The following is a 24,448-nucleotide window of genomic DNA, read 5'->3' as shown; positions in this document are numbered from 1 at the left end:
TTAAAAACAATTAATGGAGCAACTCAAAAGTGTTTATTCATATTTAATTAAACTTGAATAGATGGGAGACTATATTGGTTTGCAATGTTGACCATATTCAGCAATACAGACGTTATTGACCATGTCCCTTGGCAAAAAAAAATACTCCAGTCAAGACTTCAAACATGCCAAGTGTCAGGCAAATTCCACAGAAAATATCTGGTCCAAGACTTTGATGACTGTATTCAGGTTCTGTGAGCAAACATGAGAGAGGTTATGCATCATTACAGGCACAACAAAACAGTTAAATTGTATTTTAAGTACATTTATGACAATAAACTCTCACCCCAGATCCTTGTTGTGGGCCTATCCAGGGCTGAGTGCTCCACTGTGCAGCTGTAAATGTCACCCTCGCTAGGTGTGAAAGTCAGAGTCGAGAACTGGTGGAACGTTTGATCATTGTTGGGATAATATCGACTGAGGGACACACTTTCTGACACCAGACGACCATTTTTAGTCCAAGTGACTTTTATTGAAGGTGGATAGAAATTATTCAGAAAACAGATGAGGCTGTTTTCAACACCAAGCTGAACTTCTTCTGAAGGGAAGATGAAACTCTCAGGAGGGTCTTTAGTGGGTCAAAATATAAATAAAATATAATTAATCTGTATTTTATAATTCACATCATCATGAGGTTCTGGGTATTTACCTTGTTTTTCTGGAGGATAATTTTCTTCAGATGCAAAAATTGCTGTAAATGCTAAACAGAGTTTCTCATTTTCCAGAGCATCAGTAAGTGTACTCATACCCGTCAGAAGCTCACTTGGATCAGGATCGAAAAAAGTTGGGACAGTATATACAATCTCTTCCGTTGCGAAATCAACATATAAAATTTCCTCAGCATCACACTCGAACTGTACCTCAGCTGTGCCATTCACGAAGCAGCCCACAACATATAAAACTTCATGAGGAGCTGAAAAACAGTATAATGGAAAAAAATCTATGTAGCCTACTGCATGTGTAGCAAAGTTACAACTATTTCTTCAGTTTCATATTCACATAAGCCTAACAAGCTCTACACTTTATGCCTATATAAACTTACTATTAATATTATAAACCAAAACAAACACTAGTAAATTCAACTCTCAATCTTACTTTGCGAGAAGGCACAGAAGGTGTTAACCATCAGGATTATAACAGCAGAGCGCGTCATGTCTGAGCTGCAGATCTCGACTGTTGATTTTAGACTCAATGAGCAACGACTTCCATTTTCTACAGCTGTTGCCAACAAGGAAACTCACACCAAATCACATGATCAAACCATGAGCAAAACTTTAGCAAAGTAAAAATGAGGTCGATACAATTGTAGTGGATTTAAAATAAATTGACATATTATGTAAAGAGAAGGGCCTAACATCAACTTCCATATGTACGGTTGTTGTTCTGTGGACATTCTGTAAACAGTGAGCGAAGTAAAAAAAAAAAAGCATACGGAATTAAAATATAATCTCTAAAAATATATGTCTCATTAATTAAGTACTTTTAAAATGTTTAAAATTAGTACACTCTAAGTTTTTTCAAACTGAACAAGCAAGCTTTAACATATTTAATGCATATTTCTTCTTTATTTTCGAGAACTTTTGTTTAAACTACTAACTGCACTACTATTAAACTATAAATGGAGCATCTCTGTTATGATACTGTAAATGTGCATAACATATAATAGCAATGCCATCGAAGTGTATTAAAATCAATTACAACTGTGGTCATTTAGGTGTAAAAAGTAAAGACAAAAGGCTCAAAATTACTTCAAGTTTGAACAAACTTGCTCGTTTCTGCCCATTTTTTTGACTGGCAGGTGGCGCTGGAGGTCCGCATATGTTAGCGCAGCTGCCTTTGGGAGAAGCCGTCTGCTGGTGCAGTTCTGGGGCATGTGGCTCAGAGCAACGGGGCCGTCTTCCTCCCTGACCGTAGTCCGTCGATGAAAAAAAGCGACCGAGTGGTAAGAGGGCTGGGGATGCACAACAGGACACAAGAAACGCCGCTTTACTGACAGAAAATCGGGAATGCTGATGTTGCTGAACATGGAGTATCGCCTCCTTTGTGGAATAAGCAGTTTGCACACTAATGTGTCCGGTCAGTGAGTTTTAAAAGCTAAATATTCGGTTTCCACTCTTGTTTTTTTTTTTTTTTTTTTAAACCGTTTTCGTTAACACACATCTGCAATGATGCGGGTTGTGGACGGGACCCCTGCCATCGTACTCTGTCTACTGGGATTCCTGGTCTCCAAAGCCGCCACCAAAACCTTACCGGAGGACTCAGCCACAGAAGGTAAAGGTCTGTTTAACGTTTTTGTGCCATAAAACCGCTCGTTAGCCGGTTCTTTCGGTGGCTAACGCCGCTGCTAGCCTGGTACTGATGTGACCTGAGCTTAGCTAACGTTAGCAAGTTAGCTGGTGTCAGAGAGGAAACTTCGGGCTCTCTAAAATGTTTCTAATAAAACCTGGCTTCTGTACTTGGATAAACCCGATGGGAAGCAGCTTTAATTTAATGTGTTGCAGTGGGATGTGTGGAAAATAACGTTGTTAGTGGCTGAAGTCTCATGTTGCGTGAAAAACAAGTGATCACACGATAGTCCAGCAGCTGTGATTTGTCATTTTTTGGATATTAGAAAACACTTTTTCTTTCTCGGTTTGTCCATTTGGCAAAGCAGATCTACATGCACAGCTCTTCTAGCCTGCTGAGGATGCACTCTAGTTTGACATTTTTGCAAGCATTGTGTGTTTTTTGTCTCTGTGTTGTGTTAAAGTGCTGGTTGGTGCCAGTGACCGCAGCCACCCACCTAGCTTAGGTGTCTCACAACCCGTCGACAAGTACACAAATTTAGCAAATCATTTGTACAAGAACTGTAACACATAATTATTTGCATTATATATGAATTTGTGATAAATCGTGTGGTATATAAAATGCCAAAATATTTTTAAATAAACCTGATTTATGAGTTGATTAAACATTATTAGTTGGTTTGCAACCGTCATCCTTAAAGAAAAAGTAAATCTTCGTAAAACGTAAAATTATTTACGTTTAGAAGTGTCAACTGCTGATTTTGGAGAGTTACTGCATTATAAATGACAACTTGAGCGACTGACAAGTTATAAAAACTGACTAGGTAGGTAATGACAGATTTCTTCCTCCTAGCTTCTAAACAAGTTGACAAATATTACATGAGAGGATAAATGGTGCTGAGATGATTAGTCTGTTACCAGATCAACATAGAGTTAATTGACCAATAAATTATATACATTTTTTATTGTTGTAGGCATCTGTAAATCAAGATTTGCTTGATCAGCCTTCTCAGATTTCACCATTTGATATTTTTCTTACATTTTATATGATCATGTTCCCAAATATTTTTGTCGAATTAAACATATAGAGCACTTTTAGGTTGTGGTAAATTTTAATAGGCATTTCCCCTTTTGTTCCGACATAGGTGATGTAACTAAATGGGGAGAACATGTGTTACTCTGACAAAAATACATTTTGTTGTTGCTAGTTTACATGTCACTGCACCAAAAATACATGAAAATAAACAAGGTAATACAATTACTCATCAACTTAACAGAGAAGCAATTAAGCCATTAAATGTGTGGAAGCTCAAAAAAATTAGTTAATTAATCAATTAGTAAGAGGCTGAAGGGTTGGTGGAGGGTTTCAGCAGGAAGGGCATCTGGCGTGAAAATTCATGCCAAATCAGTGTGCTCAACATGATCCACTGTGGCAACTCCTGAAGGGATAAGCCGAAAGTCCTTGATCTATGATCCGATTTTTTTTTGACATTTTTAGCATCAATAACAAATATTAGATTAGGTTCCAGCCTCCTAAAAATCAATATTTCTGTTTCTCCTAGCCTTATAGTGTAGTGAACTGAATATCTTTCAGTTTTAGACTCACAAAAGGCATTTGAGAACATCATCCATTACTCTATAAAACTAGGATGAATATTTTCTCATTATTTTCTGATGCTTTTGAGCAAAAACTGACAATCCACCCATCCATTATCTGTAACCACTTATCCTGTTAGGGTTGCGGTGGGGCTGGAGCCTATCCCAGCTGTCATATTGTGGGAGACGGGGTACACCCTGCACAGGTCGCCAGTCTATTTCAGGGCCAACACAGATAGACACAGATCACCATTCACTCACATTGATACCTATGGGTACCCACGGGTGTGACTGTGCAGTATAGCTTGTGTAGTAATAGCAAAAACAGTTGGGTACTAGGTAAAGTTTCCAGGTAGTAGATCCTGTGGCTTAAATGGTAATTCCCCTCATCCACGTCTGTTGACCAAGTTTTTGCAGGATCTTAGCAGAGCTGGGTCAGAGGGTATCCCATCACCACAGTAGAAGTTTTGAAATTCAAAATGACTTACAATGATCTTTTGGCATCTAATTCGTTCACTAGCTTTAAAGCCACTCTGTCAAAGTAGCTACTAATGTGGTGCCACATCTGTTTCATCCATCACTTTTACCTCTCACTTGCATGCACTCATCCCATTTGTCTGTGTTCACTTACATATTTGGCCCACCTACATTTGGTCCTCCCGCTGCAACAGTGTTTACAGTAGAAGTAGGAATGTAAACCTAGAGTAACTTTCACTGTATTGTACTGTGTACAGGGTTGTGCAAATATAGGACAGATTTATAGAGTTGTACAGTTAGTTCCAAATATTTTATTATTTTACAATTAGTTCAGCAGTTTTGAAGTAGTTTGGCCTTAACTCTTGTCATGAGGCATGAAAATCAGCTAATTCACAACAGCAAGCGCTGTATAAAACAAGGAATACATGCCTTGAATATTCACATGATTGCAATGGTTAGAAGTCTGTCCTAGCTTGTATGTGCAGTGTTTTCCTTTTTTCTTATCGCTGTTTTCCTGATGGTTCACTTTGCTTCAGATTGACCTTGGCTGTCCATGGGGGGGTAGGTTCAGGTCGATACTGAGGGCTTCTCCTGGTTGCTTCAGCAGACACATAGATGAGTGGAGCCAGACAGACGATCTATCCACAGATATAGATTTCACTCACATTACGGCTGCCTATAATAGGCATGACATTGCATCTCCAAGAGATGAACATTCTCTGGAGCTGCCAGGAACTAGACAAATCAAATCATTTTGTCACCGGCTAACAAAGCTTAATGCTAATCAGGAGATGCTGGTGTGAGCATCAGCAGCCCACTATTTGTGGGATGCATCAGATTGTAAGACAGCATTGCTTTTGAGGATGGAGTCTGTGAGCTCCTTAGAGGAAGAGCAGAACCTGTAATTGTATATGCTTCTGGTATTTACTGAGAATCCATTTGCTCTTCAGGCCGATGATGTAACCTAATTATTGATGTGTCCCCTGCAGAGTTAATAGGATTGACCATTACTGTCTAATCTTACTTTTAATCCAGAGGAGGGAAAATAGCAGGCTGAACACTTTTTGATAGACAGTTTCTTTGTTTGTATTGGCAGAACTGTAGTTTAGCAGACAATAGTATGTGTGTTTGATTTTTATGAACCATGTCTTATTTCGATACTGCATCTGTGTGTTTCGTGCTGTGACATGTTGAAGAGTTGTTTTGCCATTTTGTGTGTCTCTTGTCCCTGTCGGTGATTCATACTGTGACTTGTATATTCACATGTATTTTTTTGCCTTTTGTGCAACATTAGCACACTGAAAATCAGATGTTTGTTATTTGTCTCAATGTTAACAAATGGCTTCAGTCATTGTGTTTTCTTTTTCTGTGGCTGTTATTAAATCCAGAAACGCAAACAACTTTTGGCGCTTAAGACTGAAAAGGGATGCATGGTTTAGTTCTCATGGTCTTTTTTTTCCCACTGAACTTTTTTTATTTTTGCTCTAATGGTAAATCTGTTCCACAGCAAGGATAGAGGATAGTGTCTTTAAATATAATAATGTTATATTAATACTGCAATATACTATTTTTGCCTTACCAAAAAAAATATGATTAAAATATAGAAATCTGTTAGTAGTAGTAGGTATATCTTCTTTTTTTTTTTTTTACTCCATTGGTAATGCTGTGCCAGCATTGTTTTTGTTTACATCTCAGTTCTTGCTCTGTCACAACTCTTGTCACATTGTTTCTAGCTGCTCTCATACTGAACCATGTGTTAATGCTTTTGGTAATGGCACTGCCCTTGTGTTACTGTTTTTATTTTTGCAGCTAATTTCCAAGAAACATTCATTTTTCCTAAATATTATCTGGTATCAATTCCAAAAAGGGCCAATGAGCTTCTGGATTACACAGAAAATGTACCACAATGTACCAAGTTCTTATATTGTACTGTTCAGTTGGTGGATATTACGTAGAAAAACACTGTAAGAGTAGAACTGCTGTGTCAGTGGGGTCTGTTTTATTTTTTTCAATCATCATCATTGTTTGAATTTGCAATCTACATGTAAGCAGCATGCATATTTACAGATCACCAGGCTGATCCACAACGTGCTGCTGTCATAAAGAATCCAAATTAAATCTTTGATATTGACAACGGCAAGTACCAGGTTACTTAAAAACAGAAAATTTGTCTGCAAATATTTTCATGTGTGTATATATATTATTAAAAAAGATTAAATTAAATCTGTGGCGTAACCTTCTTGTAAGAGTCTGCTGCTTTTCTTTCTTATGTGATAGAAAACTCAATATGCTTGTGTTATAAACTAGTAAAACATTTAAACTCTTCAAATCATACGAACAAGACCTTGTTGTGCCCTGGGCATTTTCAGAGAATTTTTTTCACACTATAACCCACAGTAACTGATTTATCTGAAAAAATAATTGGCATATGTATCAGTTATGGAAAAATGTTACTTGCAACTCCATGTTAATAAAATTTTTTAAATTACATTTACAAATCAAGTATTATCTTAATACAGTATTATTATGGCCAACCTACTGTCCACAGACTATTAACCATTTATATCATCAATAGAAACGCAAACATTTACCAAACATATAATAACACCAAACCTGTCATCGCTTTACACATGAAAAAAATGTGCAATTATCCACAGAAAAATGTCATTAGGCACTGAAGACTTTGGGCTTTTACTGGTTTCACTATGAACTCAATACCCTGTGACAACCCAGTGATTCTGATGAGCAGTGAGTGCTAACGTGGCTGCAGCTATAATACAAAGTGTTGTCTCGTGTGCAGAAAGCATCTGCTTCTCTCCTCTCTGTTTGGAAAAGCCCCAAACCCCCCTCACACACACCCTGTGGAGGTCAGCCAGTTTATCGCACCTTACTTTTATGGCGCAGAAATGCTTTGTTTCTCCATAAATTTGGTGTATTGATCCAAATCTGTATTAATTCAAGCTGTAATGACCTGAAAAACATCCACACCCCAAATCTGTCCTGACTGTGTTCTCCTCATTTTCTACTTCGAAACAAACACACACAACCACCCTGCTGCTTTGGCTTCTTTTGCCTCAAATAATTAGTCTGAGATTTTAGCGAAGGTCAGGAATGAATCTTTGATGCCTTTATCCTCCATATGGTACTCCATACACCCACAGATAAGGGGCCAAAGCTATGAGAAACAGTTATGGAGATATTGGTTTAGCTGCATAATCAAGGTGTTGGTTTGATAATTCTTCTGTTCTGGAGGCTCTGAGCTTGTTTAACAATGATGTCACCACAGTGCTGATTTATTGGATGAGGACTGGGAGGGGACTGTTGCATTTGTGTATGCTTGCATGTCAGTCTGAAGTCTCTTGAGGGAGTTCTTTTAAAGTGAGCACAGCTGGTACCCCCTAACATCATATCAGTGGGAGTGGGATGGGAAGTGAAGTCATGATCCCCTTCAGAACAGACAACACCAAATCTTGAAAAGGGGAATGAAATGAAAAGGAGAGAATCTATCAAGGGGAAATCCAGGTTTCTTTTTTGTTTTACACTCTTCAGCTGTCACAGGGAAATGTAATGAAGTGGAGGGTCAGCTCTTCACACCAGACTTCTCAGGGTAATGATGTGTTTGGGTTTAGATTGACACGTTACTCTGCCAAACCTTCCAACCTACAAAGCTCCATACAACTTCCACCCAGGCAAAGGTATCATTTGGCACACCGCTCTGGTTTTAGGTGGAGCGTGCACTCGAGCTGAACTCTCACCAGATATTGTCAGAGTTGTTTATGCTAACCACAAGATCCCTGAAGTGGGGGAGGGGGTTTAGTCTAGCCAAGGTTATGTATGTGTTATTAGCGTGTGTGCTTCATGGTGGGTGGTGTTACAAGAAAGAGTTATGTAGAAATTCAGTCGAAGTGAGTTTGGGGGGAGGTGGGGATGTTGAAACCCTTTCTGCCTTAATTGAAAGGTCACTGTAGTTCAGAAAGAGCTTGTATTGTCATTTGAGCTGGACAGTCCCAATCTAGACAGTGTGGCTTTTTGTGGTTTGAGTTTTGTATTTCTGTACAAAAGTAAAAGCTCTGCAGAATGAAAAATAGTGTGTGTGTGTGTGTGTGTGTGTGTGTGTGTGTGTGTGTGTGCGTGCGTGCAACCAGTATATGTTCTTTAGTTCTGTCCCTAATGGCTGCTTGAAAGATTACAATGCTCTCATTACTAAAGTCTTCATAGTGGGTGATTTCCCAGTCTCTCCCAGAGGAAAAAAACCTGGAAGAAACATGGTAAAATCAATGGTTGAGAAATGTAAAACAATTTTTGTGATGAAACAATCTACCTGAAAACAGTGTCAGTACTTTATTACCAAATTCTCTCAATGTTACTATTGATATGGCCCATGTTTACAAATGAGCCAATCAGAATATAACTTAAAATAATTGAATGTAGTACTTTGCATACTAAGATTTTTCTGTTGTTGTCTTTTCTACTACATAGTAGTAAACTACAAGACTAGGGTCACACCGTTTTTTATGTTTTGCTACATATTCAAGGCATTTGTGCAAATTTCAATTTCAATTTTCCACCTCAACTACCATCCCAGGTACAGATACATATTTAATCAGCAGTTTGATTAGCTTGCTGATTAGCATCTGTCATACAGCCTTTGGCTTAAGGTGCTCTGTAAAAACAATATCAGGGTCAGCAAAAACTGTCAAACTTATATCCATATATTGTATGATAAGTCGATAATGAAATTATACTGACAGCTCTATCTCCATGTTTTGTTAAACCTTTTTTGTGCTGCCACATATCTCCTCTTGGTCACACCTTCACCATATTCTTGACAGGGACATCCTGTTGACAGTGTGTTTTCAGTCACTCGCTAGCAAGGATGTGCAAGGGGCTTAATGGTGAACAATTGAGTAAACACTATATGAGAGTGTAGTGTTGTAGTCTCACATGGCAATTAGTTCAGATAGCTTTTGAGTTGAGTGTAAGTTGCGACACAAAAAAAGAAATTATAGATCATTATATGAAAAGATTAATGTTTTTCTATCATCATACGAAATATTATTGAATTCCACAACCCTAATCAGTGTTTTAATCACAGTGTCGATCCACAAGCCAGTGGAGAGACTAATTAGTCCAATCCAATATATAGCAGTATATATTAGCTATATTCTTGTGTTTGTTGATATAGTACAGATCAACATTAATAATAATCATTGAAGTTATGTCTGCAAACAGGTGTAAGTCAACATAAAATGACACAATGATTCACCTGAAAAGACAGATTGTGGACAACTTTGTTAAGGTTGGTCAACTGCTGCCCACCGCTATTTTGTAGTCATTTGAGGTATTAGCCTTTTCTCAGTCAACAGGCATTAGAGGGTGTGTTTATACGTACTGTGGATTTTCCACCGTGGTCCAAGCCTTCTTTGAGAGTGGGAAATGATCCATTGTTTAAGAAGGGAAATGCCATTGGCAAGAGTCCAGGAAATGGTCAGATGGCTGTCTCTGTGTGATTGGCTGAGATGTGGTATGCTGTCTCTGTGGATTGGAGGCAAAGGGCCTGGCAATGAAACCAAACACTGTTAAAGAGATGACTATAATAGCAACACTATATTTCATGGCTGTGTATTCTTTATCACCTTTTTTTTTTTTTCTTTTTACTATTCACACCAACACTAACAGATACTGTGTACACGGCTCAGTAAATGCTTCGTTTTGTTCGCAGAGGTGACTCTGAAGATTCACCTGAGTGATGCCAGCACTCACCAGCCCTTAGGCGGAGCCACCATACAGCTCTTTGCCAATCACACTTCTGTAACCACAGAAACCTCATCAGCTGATGGCAACACCTACCTGTGGTTCCCGTACCGCCTTGGGACACCACTGGTTGTCACCGCATCCAAACAGGGATATGTGCCAAACTCTGTGCCCTGGGCCCCCTCTAGATTACCTGGTAGGTGTGTGTGTTTGTGTCCGTGTGTCCTTTTGTGTTTCTCTTTTCTGTTTGCAGGAGAAAGAAGATTTATGGACAAACACAAATGGAGATAATATGAAATGCCTGTGTTTAGATAGGACTGTTGGCTTGTAGGTTATTGATTTCCATGTGTGCTGTCAGTTTAGAGTGTGTGTGTGTGTGTGTGTGAGAGATAGAGAGTGAGTGAGTGAAATTAAAAATGGTGAGTTATGTGTAAGCGAATGATAAGTGTCAAAACCCAGCAAGGTGTCCATTTTAGCTTCCCTTTCACACAGTCCACCACAGACAAGTACCCTCCAATTACATTTGTGTGTATATGTCTTTCTGTGGTTTTGAAAACACATTTTTTGTGCAGTTCCATTGTCCTGAAGATGTCTGTTTCAAATGAGAGTTAAAACTTGGTTTTAGGGAAAGGGTTGGTTTAGGGCAAAGGGCTAGGAGAAGTTGTCAGTGTCCTTACAATTATATTAAGAGGAAATGTGTGTGTGTGTGTCTGTGTGGGGTGGAGGGTGTATTGGGGGAGTATTATGAGCCAACACAATGGCAGCCAATTGGTTTATCATGCTCACCAGCTCTGAACAATGGAGAAGTGAAAGAAAGGAAGGAAGGAACAGGAAAGAAGTGCAGTAACCTAGGTCAGATTTGAGTCCTGTAAAGCTGACCGGATGAAAGCAGGACTATTAAAATGTATAAAGATGGTTTAATGACTTCTTATGTCTGATAGTGATCAGTTTGTTTCTTATCTGATAGTGAATTTATTATGTCAGTTAATGGTGTGTGTGTGTGTGTGTGTGTGTGTGTGTGTGTGTGTGTACACACTGTGCGGTTTTGTTTGTGTTCCAGTATTTTCCTCCATCAGTCTGGACCTGCTCCCAGAAAGAGCTGCAACCCTCACGGTGTATGAAGATGTTGTGGAGATTGTTTCAGGCTTGCAAGGTAAATGCAGTGTTTACTATTTATGTGCATATAACACTGCATTATATATATACTGTATAATATATTAAACATACATACACATGTTTTAGCCATTCATCCCTTATGGTATCAACAGTAAATAAAGTAATAAAATCAAATATGGTTCACTTCCATTTAGCTGCTGAAATACCTTAATAAAACAGGGTCACTGTTAATGTTATTGTTAACACCTGTGATTTTCTTACTACAACAAGTCAAAACAAATAAAGGTGTCCTTTCACAAAATTTCATTCAAATTTTATGTTTATGTGTATAGTGAACTGGATCTTCTGGCTGAGAATATGGTTTGAGAAAATTAAAATTAAAAGTAAACAGAAAGATGGAAATATAACTATTAGATAAGTTTAAAATCTAGTAATCTGGTAATCTATCTGGATAAGTTTTAATTATTAAGATTATGAGTTGATTTTCCAGCTATTGCCATGTCAGGTCAAACTTATTTTTCTGAAATGACGAAATACTTACACTGTGGATGTTATCATTAGCTTCAGCTGTATTTTGTGTTCAGTGTTAATTAGAAAATGTTAACATGCTCACATGCTATACTAACATAGTAAACATATCTGCGTAGCCTCTGTATGTTCGCATTGTTCTTAAGAGGACATTAGTATGCTGGCATTATCATCTTAGCTTTAACCATGACGGCTCAGTACAGCCTGGTGGTATTTCTATTGCGATGTTAGACTGTTACACTGATTGTAAAACTGTAGAAAAAATATTCCTATCTATACATACAATAGTCTTTTGTTAAGATTTCATAGATTCATATATTTTATGTCCACTATCACAGGCCAACATCAAGAGTCTGGCATTGTGAATCGGTGCCTTTGTTCAGGTGTCTGCAATTATATTAGCTAAGGCTTTCTTATTCAAGCAAAATCAAATTAAGTATCATTGTCTGCTGGGTCTTTGTGGGTCTGTGACATACATGGTAGTAATTAAGCTGTGGTAGTAATGGAAGCTGTCTCATCTTGCTTAACACACAAACAATGTTAATATGCCCAGAGCACGTGCCTGAACATGGCATTGTTTCTGCCTCTGTCCAACAAACTGTTTGTTGTGAAGTTAGGTGCCCAGGGCAAAGATAAACCTTGTGGCGTATGGTACAAGAGAAAGAAAATGAAAGAGGGGTAAGAAGAAGATAAGAAAGAGGAGGATGATACTGTATTTGCTTGGAAGTGGGGTTGTGGGTGGAGCAGTTGAAGAAAATAGTGGAGAAAGGGGGATGGGCAGAGCAGTGTCCAACAGAAGGAGGAGCAGATGAAGTGAGAGAAAAGTGGAGGGAAAAAAGACATGAAGGGTTGAAGAAACGAGGACACAAAAATAGAAATACGCTAATTTCCTTGCAGCCACAAAGGGAATTTTTGCCCACGCCTGAATTATAAGAATAAACTAAAGTTAAAATATGGAGTCATGTTGCAAAACCAAAATTCAGTACAACTAAAAACACAAACGCGCTCATATACATCTGGGTCTGTCTCACTGCTCAGGAATGTGGACTCGGCAAAATTTGACCACAATGACATCACCTTGCTGAGCCCAGCTACATGCAGTTTCTACTGTTTATTTCTCTTGAGCTTTAATTTGTTGATGGCAGGTAGAGGCTGCGATGGGGAGAAATTAAAAAGGAAACAATTACTTGGAAAAATCATAACACGTGGCCATGGCTTAGAGAATGTGTCGAATGATGAATTATGTTTACTATGTCAATATAAACTTACCTTCAGTAAAGCTAGTTTGATGTTAGAGTAAGCAGGCATCATGCAAGGAGTAGGAAATTGCCGTGTGAAACAAACTAGATCAAGCATCACATTCAAAATGGACTGTGAATGTCCATACATTTTATTGTTTTAGGTTATTTATTGAAATTCACTGAGAAATTGAAAATGTCACTTGCAGTAAGCGAGTGACCTCTTTTTGCACCACATATAGCTTACTTTGTTCAATCTTAAATAGCATTAAAACCAGTTAAAGACAATGTTTAGTATGATTTATGTTTTGCTTTGCCCATGAAAAGATAATTTATAGATTTTTTGTTTTCTTTAAATACTTACCAACAAGTCTTTAAAAATAAGTCAAAATGATGCAATTATTTATTTTTTAAAGCAATCACTCACTAGTTTTCTGAAACATATACTGCAGATTTTTTATGGACAATTGTTAGCCACAGTGTTTACACTAGCAAGCTGGTGTGTGTGGGAGTGACTCAAAATAAACTACAGTTCTTGTGTTAATGATAATCAAAGGACAGAAAAATAAGCTATATCATGCTTTAGTCACACAGGCAGCGTGTCATTGTTGGTTTTGCTCTTTCCGTGGAAGTTTATTACAAACATCAATAATTAATATTTCTTTTTCTGTCGAGGAGATCTGACCTTGGATTTGTTAAATGTTAATGTACTTTTTAAGGTATTAAAAGATCATTCTCCAATATATGATCTGCTATAACGATTACAGGTGTTGGTTTGATTTCAGCTACTACCCCAGGTTTGCTCTATCTCACTCTCCCAATTTATCCCGTTTAAACTGTCAAAATTATTTTTTTGAGGAAGATGCGTTAAAAAATTAGTGTTGGCCCAATTACTAATGACATAACAACCCTGCATATGAAATTAACATGTACATGGTGTCTGATATTTGTGTGTTTGTCAATCTTTAAGGTTTGAAACATCAGCCCAATGTTCACTTCCAGCGCAGAGCTTTGACTCTTCCTTCCAACACGTCGTACAGCAACCTTACTGCTCTGCTCACCGTGGCCAGCTCCCCGTCACACATCCAGCACTTTCCCCACCTGCAGATTCTTGGTGGGAACAGCTCAGGTGAGGCCCAACCTGAAGGAGGGTTTCAGACAGCTGACGAGTCTATTCTGGGAAGATGACCACGAGAAGCTTGCAGCAAGGGGCTGGGGAGTGAAGAGTATAAAGCTGTGGTCCAGAGAGAAACGACCCTGGAGAGGCCTCTCTATTTGTACTCCTGAAACACAATAACCCCTGTGTGTTCTTATGTCATACCACAAGCCTCTTGTCCATACAATTTAAGGCTGGTCTTTCCTCATCTTGATGTGTGTGTGTGTGTGTGTGTGTGTGTGTGTGTGTGTGTGTGTGTGTGTGTGTGTGTGTGTGTGTGTGATATAGGCTTTTGTGTGTCCCTTTTTCTCCTTCAGCTTGAAAACTCTTTAAAAGCTCCCTCTTTGGATCACGTACCATCTCCCCATGGGCAACACAGGCATACTTGTGCTTTGTGACAATTTCCAACCTCAGTCTCTCAGTCTCTTCTCTCTTTACCCTCCTTCCTGTCTGTCCCCTGTTTTCTTTCCTGTCTGTCTCCCCCCTGACAGCTCTCCTTTATCTATGCTGTTTTATATTAGTCCCCTCCACTGGCCTTTCTCTGCTTCGCCTCCTGTGCAACTTACTCCCACTCCCTTTCATTTTCTTTCTTACATACTCCTGCCTCTCTTACAGGGACAGAGAAGAAGTTTGAGTTGACTCCTGTAGCGGCCATCTCTGTTCACTTATTGGCCAGCGATGGAGCAGAGCTTCAGGTAAAGGAGCCAATCACGGTGTCCATTCCCCTGTCGGACAACAGTGCCCTGAAGGAAAATGATCACATCCCTGTTTGGAGATTTGACCCTCGCCTGGGTATGTACTGAAAGATGCACAAGCTTTTGTGACTTTCTAAGCATAGTCTGCTTTCTTTCTGTGTATGCTCCACTAAGATCTCTGAAAGAATATATTCAACTTTAAGAGAGTTCAGTGGCCAAAATATATTCATGTTTATGGAAATGAGGCCTGCTTGCATTGGTAAATGATTTGCAAGTTTAAGCATAGGGGCATTAACACAAACCACGTGCACATTCACACAGTGCAGCCAGGTCACAATTTGTAAATCTGTCTGAGTGATGAATGAATGTATTCATAAGGTCATAAAAAATGAACACCATAAGACCCCGCATTAATCTGGAAATCAAGGCACAAGTGCTGCTACACATCACAGGATTTGACTGAGGATGCATAATCGTCTGTAGCTCAGTTAAATCTTGAACATGAGCAAAAGACTCAGCAGCTCTGTCCTCACCTCAAGTCTGCCTGGGTCCGAAGATTTATTTTAAATGTCTTTCACTGTGACACACCCAGTTCGTTCTGGATAGGCTGAGCTGAAGGACAGTGATTAGATCATCAGTTAACTCCTATGTGTCTGCACTACAAACATATTTCTTTGTGTATATAAGTTTCACATTTCCATATCTACTTTGTACATCCTCATAACATTTATGCTTTTCCAGTGGGGAAAAAAAAGCTCTGTTAGGACTTACTAAAATGATTTTGCTGAAACAAAATGTTTCATTTGATCTTCAGCTATAATAATTAGCCAGTTAGTTCAGCAAAGGTCAGCAGCAGTTTTGATAATTAGTCATTTTTAAGCAGTTAATTGTTTTGGAACAGGACAATGCTGAAAACACAACATTGCCATATTTCATGCATACATGCACATTAATATGATTAATTTGTTAGGGAAAAGTTACTTTTTAGACCAGAGCCAGCAGAGTTGTTAATAGAGATTAATTTAGAGTTGGTATATCTCTTAGCTCTGATCTTGTTATCTCCAAACTCCTGAGCTAAATATCTGGCTTTAAACACTACACACTCACCTTTGTTCACTGTCACTGCTCACTGATTTTGTGTGACTGCTGTTTTGATGCTAAGCAGGCCAGGTACTGTGTGGATTTGCCAGAGCTTAGCATTGAGCAACTGAACTGCGTGACTAGAGCACCTCTGGTGAGAGAAGTGAGAGTAAATGAAAACAGCAATGATGTGGGCTACTGACTTTAGTACTGATTTTATTTTAGTCTTCTATAATTATAAACTGAATGCCCTTGTTTTCAGGACTGTTAATTGGACTGCTGACATTTGTTCTATTCTGAAACCAATAAGACTAGTAAGGAACTTATCTAAATATTTCTGACAGGTAATGATTTGGAACATTTTACACACAGCAGCCTCTCCTCTCTGTATCCATTCAAAACAAAAAATCCCACGGAAATCTCTTTTTTAGATCACACGCTGCAAGAAGCAGAAAACAGTCACAGCTCAATGGTTGAAGGACTGCTCCTACACCCCATATGTGTTGAGTCAGACTACATGAACATGAACAAGAATAATAGCCACTTGTCACAGGGCTAAATGTATTCTACATTAAACTATGCTTTGTCCCTAGCATGTGTAATGAGATAACCTCCTCTCAAAATCCTCACTCTTCCTACTACACTCACAAAACATTACTGTATGATTTGAGGAGTTGAACATTTTTACAAGTGCCCCAAGTATCAACATCCACAGATTCTACAACGGGCTTTGATAAAAGAACACACACCCAGCTTGCAGCAGTGAGTATTTCCACAACAGAGGCCATTCCCGGACCCCTCTCTGGGCTACATTTCATGTTTCTTAGCAACCCACTAAACAACTAACACAACCAAAGGCTCCTGATTGAGTTCCTTCACTTAGTGGTTAAGTGTGTGTGAAATATGTGTGCTGTGTGTAGTTATATTTGTATCCAACTGAGGATAAAAGACTCAAAGAAAGATCTTTGAAATCTGTCTGGCTGAATACATCAGGCTTCCTCACAAAGAGGCTAGGTTTGTTTACAATGTGCGCACATGGGCAAAACTCACAAACAAAAACCTGTTTCTCTTATTGTTAGACGTCAAGTCAGCACTGGGTGAGATGATGTCACACACTAACATATCAGATTCACTCAGGTGTGTGTGTGTGTGTGTGTGATTCACAGACACACCTTCATCCCAACAGAAGTCTGATGCCAATAGAGGTCCGGAATGCTATCTGTGAATAATGAAAACCGAACAAGAAAAGATTCTTTAGTCAGCTTTATTGACTTTGCATGAATGGTGGAGAAGCAGAAGTAATAAACATATGGCTGTATTTGCTGTATAAATGTTTGCATTGGATCTGAGCAGTTGTCACTGTGTCAGCAGTGCATTGTAAGGAAGCGTGGGAACAGAGTCATTAGGTGTCACTTTTAAACAGGTCAGTCACGCAGAGAGGTCTCCCCTGTGGAAAGTATTTAGACAGAACCAGGGTGAAGCCAGGCAGGGCTGGGCCTAGGCTTTGGTGTGTCTGTGTGTGTGTAACAGAGAGGTGCTGAGTCACACAGCCTGCCTCAGTTCTCTCTGCCTCACTCATGTGCCTTTTCCCTTATCTCTCCATCCATCTGTTCCATGTGTCTGCTCGTGTTTCCTTGTTTTTTCCCTCTCACCATCTCTTGCATATTTGTCTTTACTCCTTGAACATCCTCCTCTTAACTGCGTGTTTCCTCCCTACTGAAAATTGACGCAGATACCTACTTGATGTTAATGTACTGCGTATAAACACAGGTACAAAGTAGCTCTCACTATGCTACGCCAGAGACCCAGAGGAGGGGAAGTGTAAAGACACAACTAAATAATTCTTCTTGGAGCTGTTTTCTTGTCAGCCAATGAATCAGTGTCTTTGGCTTTGTAGTGGTTTCGCATAATGTCACTGTCAAGCTGCTATTGTGCTCTGACTAATATTTGACGGAACATGCTGCCTCCCTGTGGTTGTATTCAATACTGCCAAATTACTCCCCTCTGTCACTTGTTTTACCTGTTTTTTAGCAGCCATTAGAATTTCTGAAAGTTATGAACTGTCTTAAAAGCTGTCATTAGAAGTTATTAACAGTCATTCAATTCGACTTACAGTTTTTTGTTGTTTTATATAGACCTGTCTGGAAAGTATGCTACTAGTAGTACTAAAATGTTTGCTGCCTACTGTGGTCAGTGGTGCTATACCATGTTTTCATATATGATATGCGGCTATCAGGTGATAACATTTTAAAGTATGTTTGTTTTGACGGGATTGTGTAAGTAGCACGCAGCTGGATTTATTCAGCACTACCACATCCTTTAACAATCACTTACTCGTACAGTATATACATTATCTAGAAAGCTCATAGCCCCATAATGGACAAGTGTTGATCTTAGATTGATAAATTTTTAATTGGTCAATCCTCTTATCCAGTTTTGCTACTTATTCAAGTCTGTTACATTAATTTAATTATTGTGGTATTAGGAATAGATAGGGGGCAGCTGTAGCTCAGTTGGAAGGCACTTGACCACTGAGGGTAACTGGTCCAATCCCCAGTCCCGGCTACATGTTGTGCCTGCTCCACTTTACATTGTGCTGCTTCAGATAAAATCTCTTCAGATATTAATTGTTAATAATATAATGTTGATAATTGTTGGAAAATTCAATTTTTAAGCTCTGTGTGTGTGTAGGGGCTTGGATAAAGAGCAGTTGGGGTTATGTGCAGAGGGAGGGCAACCAGCTCAGTCTGACCTACATCGCCCCTCAGATGGGATATTGGGTCGCTGCCATGTCCTCTCTACACTCAGGTGAGAAAGTGTTCTGATGCAGATGTAATCTGTATACATGTGTGCTCACAGTTGACCAATCTTGTATATACATACCATTTATATTTGTGCAAATCTATATATTATTGATACAGTTCTAATCTTAACAACACCAAAGAATACATTTGCCTCCAGTTCTTTCAAATATTGACAGTGAGAGAAACACATTTCATAAAATCTTAAATGTTGCATTAAAATTGTAGCTTTCTAACTCATTTTTACTTAATCTACTTTTTCTATTTTCCCCGTGTCTTTTAACAGGCCCGTTGTTTACGAAAGACATCAGCACGTACCACACAGTGTTTCTATTGGCTATACTAGGAGGCATGGGTCTCATCCTACTCTGCCTGCTCTGCCTCCTGTTATACCACTGCAGGTTTGTGAAAAATTACCACAAATATTTACTACAAAAATAGGCTATTTTGTTTCACCAAAATCAGAAAAATATTTGCAATATTTTGACTGTCAGGCTTATCATACACTTGTAGGAGGTAGTTCTAATGGCATTATCACTTTATGTTTTGCTAATGGTTATGTGAAATCAGACTCTTTTAGACTTAGTATTTTTGTTCCTGACTTTACATTGTTTCTATAAACGAATATTTACATAATTTAGAAATTTCAGTCAAATTGATTATGCTTTTAGATCATTATCTCTGCTATTTTTCTGTGCAGGCGTCGTTGTTTGAAGCCTCGTGGGTCTCACCGCAAGCTCACACTGTCCTCTGGTCTAGACAGCAGCAAGAGGGACCAAGCCACCTCCATGTCCCACCTAAACCTGATTAGCAACGAGGTATGACATTCACAGTTCAACCACATATCTACAGGGGAAGAATTTCAGTATTTGGAATTAAGAGCTGTGTGTCCAGTGCCCTAAAGCAAGAAAAAATCCGATCCAGTTACAGGGTCCTCCCTGTAACTGGATCGGATTTTTTCCTGTACTAAATCAACCCTGTGGGTTGCAGAAAAACCTAAATGAGATTCTCAACTATTAAATGTGAAGGCAATAATTCAAATCCAAACTGACATTTCATTTCAATTTCAAATCACCTGACAGTTGGAAAAAAAATCAAATTGTCAGGTAATGGAATAGTTTCCTTTGTTAGTGTATGTTGTACATGTTATATAACATAATTAATATATTTGAAAGTTTTTTTATGCTTTACGATTTTGATTTGTTTTGTTTATTAATTTTATGTGCAGCTGGAACTTGTTACCACAACAACTGAGCCTGACATGACCACACCAATGCTGAAGCCTTCTTCATATGAGCACCAAGACAATCCACCTCACCCCAGCCTGATCCATCACAGCAAACAGAGACGGTCATCTCTGGGAAACAGCAGCCACCACAACTCCTCACTTGGCAATCTGACTCCTCGCAGCAGAGATTACCGGCAGTCTGTGGAGACGTTCCATTTAAAAACTGCTATTTCTTCCGGGATAGATAGGGGCTATCGTCAATCATATACTTCTGCCTGCTCATCCAACAACCAGATTACTGATGCACTGTCATCATGTAATCATGTTCAGGTGTCCGCTAACAAGCTGAGCAGTGTTGGGATTGACTGCATCTCCCCCTCTTCTCCTCCTCACTCCCCGAGTAGAGGGGAAGGAGGGGAGTGCAGGGTTCCTGACTACCTTCTGTCCCGCTCTGTGGACCACCTGGAGCGTCCCAGTCCACCATTACTCTCCCGACCTGGCCAGCTGCTCTGCTGTGGATCTGTGGACCTGCTAAGTGGTGGAGAAGGCTACCCGAGGGTGCGCCCCACACTTGTAATTCCAGCACACTACATGCGCCTTCCTGGAGAGCACCCTTTGTCTGGTCAGGCCCTTCTATTGCAGACTGACCAGCAGAGTGACCTGGAGACCATCCAGGCAGAGCTCAATGCTTCACATTCCCAGCAACCTCTTGGGCAGACCCCTACAGACTGCTCCCAAGGTCCCACCAAGCAGGTTGAAGGAGAGGGCACTGGACTGTCTGAGTCATTGTCTATTCCAGCAGCACTTGGGGAAACGGCTCTTGTGGAAATAAACCGTGAGGACACTTTGTTGGCTGAAAAGACTTTAATGGAGCTGAGAGGAGGGAAGCCACTCCCTCACCCACGAGCCTGGTTTGTTTCACTGGATGGACGCTCCAATGCTCACATTCGCCACTCGTACATTGACCTCCAGCGAGCGGGGTGCCCTACCAACCCACCATGTGCAGGAGGTCAGCAGGGTAATACAAGCGGTGGGAGACATGGCAATGGCAACGATGCCAGTCTTGACTCTGGTGTGGACCTGAACGAGCCAAGAGCAGGCCGCAGGGTGAAAGATGCAGAGCAGGAGGATAGACGGATTCAGAAGAACAGGTCAAAGGACACAACACCAGCCATGACATACACTCAGCTTGTGTATGTGGATGATCTGGATGGGGGAGGCAGTCAAGAGGAAGCATCAAAGTGCAGCCCCCAGGACAGTAAACCAGGACCCATCCTGTCAGAAAAAGCTGAGGGTCAAAGAGGCGATCAGGAACAGGAGAATGTGGAAGGAAAAAGAGTAGAAGGGGTACAAATACAAGAGGAACCTCCTTCACTTACTTCCTTATCCCTTGCTTCTCTTCCTCCTCCACCGACTCCAGAGAAAGTGACTTTCAGGACAGACCATACTCTGCTGTCAGTGTCTCCAGATGATGACCCAGCACAGGATGATGGAGAGGAGGAGAAGAGGAGTCCCTGGCAGAGGAGAGAGGAGCGACCTCTGCTGGCATTTAACCTGAAATGATCCAGGGATGCCAACCTAAATGAGAAGTTCTTATTTTGTTTGTAAGAAATGCTTACAAACCTATATGCACATTGAAAGCATAGGGGTTTGTAATGGGAAAGAAATTGATCACTGCAATTGTTCACTCTGGCCCTAAAAAGGTCCTTTCTTAAAGAATTGAAGGCAAACTACAGTCCTCTTTCTGTACAAAAATTTTTTTTCTGAAGATCACCACTTCATTATTCCGAATAGCTGGCGAGCAATACAAACAAATAACAAGAACCTAGTACCTTACGGATATCATTGTTTCTGAGGTTGACCATGAATAAACATCTATAAATATTTTTAGACAATGACAAATAGACAATAGACAATTTATCTCCCAAATTGCCCCAAAAATCATCATGGTTTTCATATTCCCTTAGTATAATGGTAATCTAGTGATGTTTTTATGTAAATCTACATTCCAAAAAAACAGGTAGTAGCTAATTCTATTATGTGGGCTTTTTCCAATATTTAAAAAAAATTAATAAATTCAGCATAGTTGATCCAGCTAAACTTTAGATATATAAATCTTTGCACAAGAAGATGACTGTGAATGTAGTCATTCTGACAGTGAATTGACTTTAGGAAGGATTTCCTTTATTACCTGTATGAACAGGTAGATTTTAGATACGGGCAGGTCAGTTTTGTTTTGAGATAGACTTAAAAAACGTGTTTAACTGCGACACTCCCTCTGCCCAGACAAAGGTGAAGGACACAACTATGTAAACTGAAGCTTTTTGTTCTTAATATAGCACTGAGAAAATATTTCTTCACTGGGATCCCTTCTAGTCCTGAACGTGAAGGGAAGATTCAGATCCTTCCTGAACTTCCAGTTTCCCCAAAGAAATGAACACTGTCCACTTTGTCATCCACACACTACACAGATAGACCACTTGAATTATAAATTGCCTAGGGGAGACAAATAGACTTTGGTGGTAAGAAATTAGAATATTTTATGCACAATAAAGATATGCCTTTTTTAAATATAAATAGCCTTGTAAGCATTAATGAACTGTAGTAGAAACAGTTGATGGGTGGTTCTCACAAATGAAAGACTACCTTCTTTCTTGAGCCATATTGGCCTCAGTCCACTAATAAATGCTGAAAACACACAACATGTGTTTAAAGTGAAATTATATCCCCAATTTAGCCATGCTGACAGGCTTTGAAGATTGTGGAGCAGAAACCTTTTACAGTTTCTTCGACAAAAGTCTTGGCCTTAGTTAGTGACAAAGCAATCACCCCTGACATAAAGTAAACAAATTATGTCCTATATTTTGTGTGATTTAGAGTATGTTGTTAGAATTTAATCTGGTTTACCACAAAGCTTTATGGGTGGTTACATGAACTTTACAGCGGCTGAAGTCTTTGGACTAAATTAAACCACTCAGCTCTACAGTCCAATCGGATAATGTGAGACACCACTATATGGGTGGATAAGGATAAACTACCACTATGAAACTTTGGGTATACCCAAAATAATTGTGAGATTTAGGAATAGGAAGAGTTTTGTAATTGTTGAACCACTGACTGGCATATTTTTGCTGAAGGCTATGCATCACTTTTATATGACTGCTTGAGATGCCTTTTTGTAATTTTAATTGTCAACATGAAGTATTTTACCTAAAAATAGGCTATTTTTGTTCGGTCTTCAATATGTTAAGGGCTTTTTTTCTTCACCCGCCTTATTGTTACTTTTAAAAACAAACACATGCTATTACATACCTTCTACCTGAAACCAAATTATTTTCACTTGCTTTTATTTAGTTTTTTACAGTTTCCTCATATTCAAAGTGCCTTTGAAAATACCTGAATCTACAACAGATTTGTAGAACAGATTACCTTATTTATTTCTTACCTTTTTTGCCTTCAGCTTTCGTCCTCTACCTCAGCCCTCCCTTTTCTTCCACTTGCAAATGAAAGCATGCAGTAAACTTTCTTCAGCACTAGCATATTACAACCTACACTGCAGACATCTTGGAAAATGTCTACCAGCTGCTGCAATCATAAAATTGTCTACAGTAGTCAGTCTCCACCAATCTCTCTAGAGGAAGCAGTTGAGACATTTTCAGTGTAGCATACTGTAGTAATAGATAAAGCAAAGTGCAATTGTATGTGAAGCTATACTGCGGGTCCTTTTGTGTAGTTTTTTATGTTCTGAGGGTGAATGTTTGTCTCAAATGTGTTTACCTAGGTGATGGTAGTCTCTTAGTGACACTGCTGGCTGTGAGGTTTATTTTTTGTTTTTTCATCACATTGTAAGTCCAGGTGAGAGTGCTGAGAAATAATCAACATGCATCCATTCACAGATCATATAGTCATAGCAATCATATTAGAGTGTGTTTAGTTTTTCCCTTTACTCTGCCTCTGCCTGGTCAAAATTATGTGTGATTTGGTGTGAATGGCCTCATCTCTTCTATTATTACACAGCCACCACCACTCCTAGGGTGGACATCATCCTGAGTGTGTATATGGTTGCTTACATTATGTTTGAAACCTTTTCATTGAATAAACAGGTAAACTGGAAGAATTTGTATGAGTGTATATGTCAACATATAAGAAGGAAGCAAATTGCTTCCTTTGGGTGTAGCTTTCTTCATTTATAATGACAGGTCATTGGTAAGTTCATAAATAAACCAACAACACTTGTTTTATCTTGATTGTCTTCTTTAGGAAACCCTAGCAAAACAATGTTGTCGAGCCTGAATCCTGGCAGTATCTTAGTATTTGTGGCCAAATACATTTATTTTTATTTAGTCATTTTTTTTTTTATCAGTTTTTTGTATGTTGAATTATTGCAACTTTTAAGGGGGGGCGTGGCGTGTTAATAAAGTAAAAATCACAGTTAAGACAGGTACTGCATTATTT

At 39.2% G+C, this 24,448-nt stretch overlaps 2 protein-coding genes across 2 annotated transcripts; one reads left to right on the top strand and one right to left on the bottom strand.

Annotated features, from left to right (window-relative positions):
• Positions 1-10: 10 nt before the first annotated feature.
• Positions 11-1,281, bottom strand: LOC137130322 (H-2 class II histocompatibility antigen, A-U alpha chain-like). Its single transcript, XM_067510299.1, has 4 exons — positions 1,135-1,281; positions 689-952; positions 326-607; positions 11-231 (listed from the first exon to the last, which is right to left on the bottom strand). The coding sequence occupies exons 1-4, from the start codon at positions 1,190-1,192 to the stop codon at positions 113-115; spliced, it is 723 nt and encodes a 240-aa protein (XP_067366400.1). The 5' UTR covers positions 1,193-1,281; the 3' UTR covers positions 11-112.
• Positions 1,282-1,873: 592 nt separating this feature from the next.
• Positions 1,874-24,110, top strand: fam171a1 (family with sequence similarity 171 member A1). Its single transcript, XM_067510294.1, has 9 exons — positions 1,874-2,310; positions 10,120-10,347; positions 11,212-11,304; positions 14,004-14,162; positions 14,805-14,981; positions 18,656-18,772; positions 19,052-19,166; positions 19,466-19,583; positions 19,994-24,110. The coding sequence occupies exons 1-9, from the start codon at positions 2,205-2,207 to the stop codon at positions 21,554-21,556; spliced, it is 2,676 nt and encodes an 891-aa protein (XP_067366395.1). The 5' UTR covers positions 1,874-2,204; the 3' UTR covers positions 21,557-24,110.
• Positions 24,111-24,448: the final 338 nt, after the last annotated feature.

This window comes from Channa argus, chromosome 7, assembly GCF_033026475.1.
Source record: "Channa argus isolate prfri chromosome 7, Channa argus male v1.0, whole genome shotgun sequence".
NCBI lineage: Eukaryota > Metazoa > Chordata > Actinopteri > Anabantiformes > Channidae > Channa > Channa argus.
The sequence above is the reverse complement of the archived record's forward strand: the minus strand, read 5'-3'. Positions and strand labels throughout refer to the sequence as shown.